At 45.8% G+C, this 8393-nt stretch overlaps 1 protein-coding gene across 1 annotated transcript in view; it reads right to left on the bottom strand.

Moving 5' to 3' along the window:
• The window catches only part of SLC10A4 (solute carrier family 10 member 4), an 11759-nt gene extending 4445 nt beyond the window's left edge, over nt 1-7314 (bottom strand). The window contains exon 1 of the mRNA XM_026846975.1: nt 7208-7314. Within this exon, the coding sequence (XP_026702776.1) occupies nt 7208-7314 (107 nt within the window). The remainder of the gene's footprint in view (nt 1-7207) is intronic.
• Nucleotides 7315-8393: the final 1079 nt, after the last annotated feature.

Genomic DNA, 8393 nt, shown 5'->3' with positions numbered 1-8393 from the left:
GGGGGCCGGCACAGCCGCCCGCGTCCTCCCGGGGCCGGGGCCGGGCGCGGCTTTTCCAGCGGAGGGACCGTGGTACCGGGGGATTTACTTTGGCATCAGCGTCGAAAAGTCAGGCAGTGTCGCGGCGTCACCCCACGTGGGGGGGCAGCAGCAGCCCCCCCCTCTGCTGAGGGACAGCCGGGCTCCTTCCCCTGCCGGGCAAATCGCCGGCTGCTGTGACGGCTGCGAGAGTGGGCGAGGAAGGATGGAAAACCCTCGCAGGAGGTCGGGGAGGCACCGCTTTCTGGCGGTGGGGTCCCAGAAGCTTGTGAGGAGAGGTGAAGGTACCTTTATAGGGCAGTCAGCACAGGTGGAGGAAACAGACAACTTGCAGGCCCACAGGTATTCAAACCAGGCTAAGAAATGTAGTCTGTCACCCAAAAATCACATCCAAGGGTCATAAAACTGTGCTTACGACATTTACGTTTCCCCTATTTCATTTAATAATTGTGTGTCACCCTGTTCCTTCAAAAGCGAAATGCTGGATGGGATGCCAGGCTGGGCTCACAAGGGCAGGAGCTCCCGAGAGAGGAGGGCAGTCCCTGAGAGCAGGATGGACATCAGTGACTCTTACTCTGTGCACTTGGCACCACTACTGGCCGCGTCTCAGGAGCATCACTGTCTTTTCTCCTTCCACCCAGAGGATTTAGAGGGGTCGCAGCCACCAATTCACATCACCGCTCCTGAGTGGGAGTACCTGGCTCAGCACGCAGCATCCCCAGGGGCTACCCCTTGGATTTTACACCAAGCACACTGCTCTGCTCTGTGTGGAGCATCTTGGGTCGCCGCTCAAGGGGGATCCACCAAATTTAAGGAGAGAGCCTACAGGAGCTGCCCTGACCTCCTGCTTGCCTTAAGCTCCATCAGACAGCAAGTTTCTCAGAAATTTATTTGGGTAAAATTTTAGGCTGTCCCAGGATTCAAGTAGAAATTATTGGTGACTCAAGGGCAAAGCAGACTAGTTGCTTATTAAATCTTTAATTCTAACTTGGGGCACAGGCAACACAAGAAGTGCAAGTAGTACCTAGTGACAAAATCCTGGGCATGGCAACTTTGCCAGAATGATGCCAAGTCCAGTATTGTTCTGCCTGTGTTTGTTTCCTTGTCATTAGCCTAAGGAGAGCGCAGGGAAGATGAGTCATCAGAGCCAAACAACCAAATAGGATTCAAATTGCTTTAGTTCATTCATATTTTTGAGCTCTGTGTACTGCTAGAGGAGGGGAGCACAGGGTCTGCATTTATAGAAAAGGGCTTGCAGTGTATTTATTGTGCTTCTTAAAGTCTTATAGTCACTGCTATCTTATACCATCCTACATGTAACCAGTATTGGGCTTCACAACATGCAAGTCATTTGCTTATCATACAGTCCCTGGTTTGTAAGTAATGCCTGTGCAGTTTCTCTGCAGTGTGGCTGAGCCAGGATCACCGTGGGCAAGCCAGTCCTAGGCTGGGCAGATGTGCAAAGCACAAGACAGCTGCTTATCAAGCAGGTGTGAAGGGCACAGGCCAGGCCTCCCGTTTTATCTCAGAGTGTCACTCCCCAAACTCCCCACTGGAGCAGGACTGGTCATGGGAAGATACCTTTGTGTCATAACGTGTGACATATATCATACAGGCAGTTACAGGGAGAGTTCAGTAAATCTAGACAGAGTAAAGCAGATGTGTCCTCTTTCAGACCCCACCTCGTCATTGTAACCTAAACTTCAGCTCCAAGAGACACTGAACTATAGCTAGTGGGAAGGTGTTGTGAATGAATTGTAACAAAACAAGACCTCTTGAGATTTTTCTTAAAATTTATCAGCAGAAATTCAAACTTAACTCCTGGTTTAAACAAGAGCAGGACTGCTGACTTCAGGGAAAGCCAAGTCTGAACCAGCCAATATGCTTTGCTAATTGTCCATCCATCGAGCACTATCACCCCGGGTGACACCTGGCATATTTTCACATCCAGCATGTAGAGTGAAAAAATGTATCTGCCGCTGAGCATGGTTCTTGTCTCTTTAACTTGCTGCAGGCTTTCCCGATATGTCACCGTTAAAGTACAGGCTGGAGTCTGGAGTGATGCTAAGTAGTTTTGCAGCATCTGGCTGCAAGGCAACCAGCTCACACGTAGTGCACACCGCAGTATATCTAAATCAGTGGCTAATTCCTTCTCTGTTTTCTTTTGTGGAGGACAGGAGAAAGTGTACTGCCTACCCCCTGCTAGTGCTGACTATTCAAGTATAAAAAGACTTGGCAAGTAAACCCAATCATACATAATTCTCAAATTATTCCTCATTAGTCCTTCTGTTGAAAAATGGGTGAGAGGATAAGAGATAGCAAGAGCAAGAGGAGGGAGGGAAAGGACTCATTGAAATACAAGCTTGTTGTAGTTTGTAACTTTTACAAATAATATTGCCTTGTATTATTCTTAGGAGGGGTTTGATTTCCATAGGAGAGCACCTGTGCTATGAACCAGTCTGGAGTAGCAGAAGTCCTTCAAACACTAGGAATTTTGTTTACTCTTTTATAACAGGATTTTTTGTGCCTTTTGTTTATTTAACTGGAATCAAAGGTGGAAAATAAAGCATAGGCTTGTAAGGAATTTTGACAGTGCTGTAAGAAATGAGCAAAGCGACCTTGCTGTTTGCTCAGCTAGCGGCTGCTTCAGCACATTGTGTGGAGATGTTGTTTGAATCACTTGCTTGTCCTGCCAGAGATTAAAAGTATCAGGCACAGCCCAGGATTATTACAAATTGCACATATGCAGTGAGGTCCCCTCGGCATCCCCCAGGGGAAGTTGCTGTGGGTATTGTGCACTGTGCTGAATCTAAGGCAGCAAGAGGAGGTTTGGTGTGTGCAGCCATTACACTCGTCACTCCATGCGCTCAGGAGCCTCGGGCGAGAAGGGTTGGTTTGCATATCTCAAGCAAATGATGGATAAATCACAGTCTTGGACTTGGAAGCCTAAATCCCGACCGTGTTGCGCCTCAGGTGCGTGCGTGCTGTGGTTATGGGCAGAATGTAAAAGCAGGACGATGGGGTGGGGTGAGAAAGCAAAGGGTGGTCACCCCCTCTTTGGCCACTCTTCCCATTTCAGCTCCCTGCTCCTCCCACCCTGGCTCACTGTGTGCTGTGCCCGGGTCTGTGGGGAGCAGCGGAGCTCAGCTGCTGTGGGATGGCGTCACCCGCCCATAAGTCATGCTTTGGCTCTCTGCATGTCCATGCCAGCTGATTTGTGGAGCTGTGCCAGGCGCTTGCGGAGGAGGAGAGGCCTCCGGAGGACAGTCCTGGAGGATGGAAACCTTTCAGTCAGCACCTTTAAGCGGTGGTGCTACTAAAGAGGCTGGGACAAAATACCACTCTGGAAGTGATGTTCAGGTGAGACCTTGCAGGAGTAGTTTCTGATTTCCAGGGAATGTACACTCCCTTAGTTTCTACTTTACTTGCTGTGCACCTAGGTTATGGATAGAAATATAAAGGGAATTTAAGACTTAATAGGACAGTAATATTTTTCCATGGAAAACAACAGTCTTTGCTGTTATTGTGTTGGATTAAAATACTCCTTAAGGTGTTATCGGGTGATTCCCTACATGCAGTTTAGGGTAACCTTGTGGTAAACTCCGTGAAATGTGTATGCTTTTTCTTATTTATAATTTAGATCCAGATCAGTTTTTTTTTTAATGGTTTAGGAGAGTTAGGAACTGGAGCATAATTGTGCAGAGATACTGGTGATTTTGCCTGTTCTTCCATGGTTATCTTTGTGCTTTGACACATCAGCTGGTCCTTTGCTGAAGGTAGGTCCCTCTCTGACGCCTGGCTCCTGCTCCCTCTCTCAAGAGCAGCAGCACAGAGGGGACCGCACCTTCTGTCACCCCTCACCCATAGCCTACCTTCACTGAGTCAGCGACTTGTAAGATCTTAGCAGACTCATGGCCTTATTTTATTTTATTTTATTTTATTTTATTTTATTTTATTTTATTTTATTTTTATATTGTTTGAGATCTGATTCACTAAACAGGCAAGAAAATACATTTTTTAAATAAGATGAAACTTTGAGATCTGTGCCATGAAGTTATTCCTAAGAGACCTTCTCAGCCAGACACAGACAAACTGGTTTGGTGAGGATGTGCTGATCGATTTGATGTTGTTCCTGCCCAAAACTCTTGTGTCTTATACATAGGCAGAGTGCAGTTGGACCATGTAGATGGAGATCCATGGGTTTCCCATTAGTTCGTTGCTCCCACAGCTGTCTGTAGTGCAGCAGGGCTAGGACAGACCTGCCTTCCCTGCCTCCCAGGCTTCTCTGATACCTTTCAACACAACACCGGGCCCCATCGCAGCCCTGTCACGCCTCATCCCAAGCCTGATTTTCTTAAATTACCCTCTGTCCTGTCCTTAGCACAGCACTGCGGCTCGATCCTGCTTGGTAAATGTCCACAATAATCAGCATCTTTTTTCCCACGGCCAGCATCCTTGACCAGACCCAGGGTTTGAATTTCAGGGTGAGGAAAACTAGATACGTGTCCCTTCCTCCCCTCCTCGGCAGCAGTCATCGCTGTTGTCTCCTCTACAGGCAGGATCCCACCAAATCATCCTTCCCTTCTCCTCAGCCCAGGTGGCAAAGGCATCCAGGGACCTTCCTCCTCCTCTGTCCTCTGCTGCGCTGTGCCTGCCTCTCCTCTTCCCTGCTGCCTTTGTAATTTCTCCATTCATGGGAGTCCTGTCCCCTTCTCCCTCTGATTTCTCTTCCAAATGATGCCTGTTTCAGTCCAGCTCTACTCCGTATTTACGCCTCCCTTGGGAGTAGTGCTCTGCACCTCATAGCCTCTGAGATTATATTCAGTTGAAGTGGTGTGGAAGGGAAACAGCACAAGCCTCATCACTTGGCTGCACTGACCCCTTTGTGTCCCCGCTATCCATTCAGTCTGAGTGGCTGGGCACAGATCCTTTCACTGAAGCTCCAGGTTAGCAGTCAAGGACAGAAATTATTATAATAAAACCCTTCCATTATACTTGGTTTTCCCCCATGTTTATTTTTAAGATGCCCGAAGACCGTTAATCAACCAGTAAGTGCATGACGACTTGGGTCACAGTGTTCCAGTAATTCATAATTAGAACTAAGGGTTCAAGGCTGCGTGATTTGCCTTTTAAAAACGAGATGAAGAGATCTTTTGCCAACCATCCCATTAGAAAAAGGCTTCTGGTCCATGAAAGGAGATGAAATGGGGGGATCATTGAAGAATAATTTTGTAAATTGACTGCTGACAGTCATTTGTTGAGGCAATTGTACCCCTACAACTATAAACCAATTACTAGCAGCGATTTTTTCTTTAAGCAATTAAATGCCTTTATGTGAGATACCTTTACCACATTCAAATAAGAAATAATTCTGCCTCAGACACTGTTCTCTATTGTTGCCATTTGATCTTTCTCTGGAGTTGGACTATTATCAGGATTAAGATGGAAAGTCGTAATAAAATAAATGACTTGATGACTAATGCCTTGGTCCAGAAGAACCAAAATTAGCATCCTGTCCAGCCAGGCAAGGGCAGGAGGTGAGATGAGGCTGCCTCCAAAAGGCACTGGGTTCAGTTTTAAAAGTCAAATGATGCTCTGCACCGCAGGCTCGGATCTCGCTTCCCACGGACTCTCGTGGGCAGACAGTCTTTGTCTTGCTTTAGAGACAGGCACATCTTGGATGTTGCAGCCCTAATTTACCTCCCTGAGAGTGCCCCAGACAGCCTATTCAGCATCTGTGGGAGCCAAGGCAAGGTGTGAGGGGACAGCAGTGTCACCAAGGCCAGAGAGCGCACTAAACCGGGATGTGCACAACCTGGTAAATGGTAGGGCTTTAGGATGCATGTGCAGTTGCGGGCCCAGATCCAGCTGGGTTCATTGGCTTCCATTGTCCATTGAGGCTCCCAGCCCCCTCTTAATTTTCTATGCAGGAACCTGGTCAGGGTTAGGGACATAAATCAAGGGAGGTAATATGGAGGTAGATCACACAAATGTGGTTTTGTGCCTATAAAATCTCTACTTTTGGTTTTGCAAAAAGATGCCAGATCAGAGTAAATGACACCAAGACTGTATTGTCTCACAGAATAGTTTAAATGTCAAAAAATGCAGAAGTAAATTTAATAATACCTACAGCAGCAGTTGCTTCATATTCATTTAATTGACACTCCAAAGAAAAATTACATCACTCTCCCACCAAAGCTTCCTCCATATTAAAAGGGATGTTAATGGTGAGCCCCATGGGAAAGATAAGAGTTAATAGCATCGATATTCTATCTCAGGTTACACAAAAAAAATCTTTACACTCCGTTGCCATTTGTATTGCTGCATCAAAGGTGCCTGGATGTGGACTAAGACTGTTTTATGTTAGAAACTGTACAAACATAGAATAAAAATGTTTCCTGTCTTGTTGCCAAGTATTTACCAAATAATAAAAATGCGTATCAGTAATGCTGATCAACAAATAAGCAAGCCCTTCAAAATAATAGGTGCACTATTAATTAAATTAAATCTCAAGCTGTCTAGAAGAAATCTTAGGCAAATGGGAAGAAATAAATCTCAAACATAATAAGAATCTCTTAATTCTTGTCTTAGATAATGCAGTGTATTAATCCCATGAAAATAGCCTTGACACACAGTATTATGTGCACTTCTAAAACCATGATGAAGTAGGACATTTTTTTAATAACCTAAAGAATCTTCTCAATTTTAAACCTGTTGTATCAGTAGAAGTTGCATGTCGCTGCAGCTGAGGAAGGTGTACCCTGGATTTTGTGTATCTGTTGATTTGCCACAAAGATGAAAGCATGAATGTCTTCATCACAAGATGTTTATTCCCTTTCTGGGGTGTGTAAGCAGAAGTGCCAGACATGTTGCCAGGAGGACAGTTCTTCCTGCCACTAGTTGAAAGTAGTCTCTTTATGATAACCTCACAATTCCACAGAGATACATCGAGTTTAAGTTGCTGTAGGAGAGATTCAGATTAGATACCGATGAGGCAAGTAAAAACAATGGTGCTGAAGGCTGGACAGCCTGGGGAGCCAGCGGTGATCTCCCAGGAAAGGTCAGGCAGACGTCCCCGCGGCAGGGTGAGCTGCAGCTGCTGACTTTGCTCTGGGGTGGCGCGGCGGGACTGGGTGACCCCGCATAGCTCCTCCTGGCCTCTGGTTACCCTGTTGTCTGGTATCTTGTGCGAATGCTCTGTGCCCTCTGCGGTGATGCCCGCTGGTGTTGATAAAACTTCACGTCTTTTTGTGGTGTAACTGAGCTTGCGGTCATAGCTGCTGGCAGAACAGTGGGGATCAGGGGGATCTGGCCAAGCTGGAAATGTTAGGTGGGGTTCATAGCCCAGAACTGAGTCTGTGGCTTGAACAGCTTGCGAATTGTCTTAAGCCAGTAGCATCTTCTGTGCTCTCTGCCAGATAACAGAGCTGCTTAAGACTGGGTAGTTGGAGGAAGGAATAAAAGCCATCGGCCCTTTATTTCAGGGAGAAAGAATTCAAGAAAAACAAAAGATCAGAATAAACATGTACAAAATGGCCACCTTAAGACCTCTTTACCTCTGCTCGGTCTGTGATAATATCAGAAAGCAGAAGATTAGAAATATTATTACATTTATTTTTATGTATTAAATATATAACATTTATTACACATACACTTTTTTCCATATAATTTCTAAATAAAATATTCAAAACATGTTTTACCCATGTATACATGAGTAGCCTAAATACTGAGTATTTATCAGTAGGACAGTCTTGCTGCTGAAGTCAATACAAACCAGGACCATAAGAGTAACTACCCAAAGAGGTATGTAAGGTATCAGTGCTCAGTGTTTCCACCCAGGTGTAAGTAGCTCTGTGTAGTAATCCCAGGCCCAGAAGGGAAGTCCACCCAAACAAACCCTGCCCAAACCCCTCCAGGCAAGGGAGCCTCATGCAGGATGGGAGCAGGGGGTAGACAGATAATGAAGTCACCACTTCCCATGCAAATACAGACAATCCTTCTCACAAAGCAAATTGCTTCACACTGACACCAAGAAACCCAGACAAAAACAGGTCCCTAAATGCTAGGTGCTAGGAAAAAACAGCTAGGGAGGCGTTTCTGTCCTTCCAGATTCCCCAAAGGGTTATTATCAACTGCAAAGATACAGAATCATTCCACTATCATACTCCTGTACAGCTGGAGAAGTAATAAATTTGAGATTAATCCATCTGCTCGAGATCACACTGGAAATTTTGGCAAAGCTGCACACTGGAGACAAGTGCACTGAGATCCAGCAGGTACCTTACTCCCGAGGAGTAAACATGTACATACAGTGTGATCCCTTCATCACAATAAAAATCTTGTCCTTTACAACT

Source organism: Athene cunicularia, assembly GCF_003259725.1.
Source record: "Athene cunicularia isolate RWA chromosome 4 unlocalized genomic scaffold, athCun1 chr4_part1, whole genome shotgun sequence".
Classification (NCBI taxonomy): Eukaryota; Metazoa; Chordata; class Aves; order Strigiformes; family Strigidae; genus Athene; species Athene cunicularia.
Note: the sequence above shows the minus strand (reverse complement) of the source record. Positions and strands in the feature narration are given on the sequence as shown.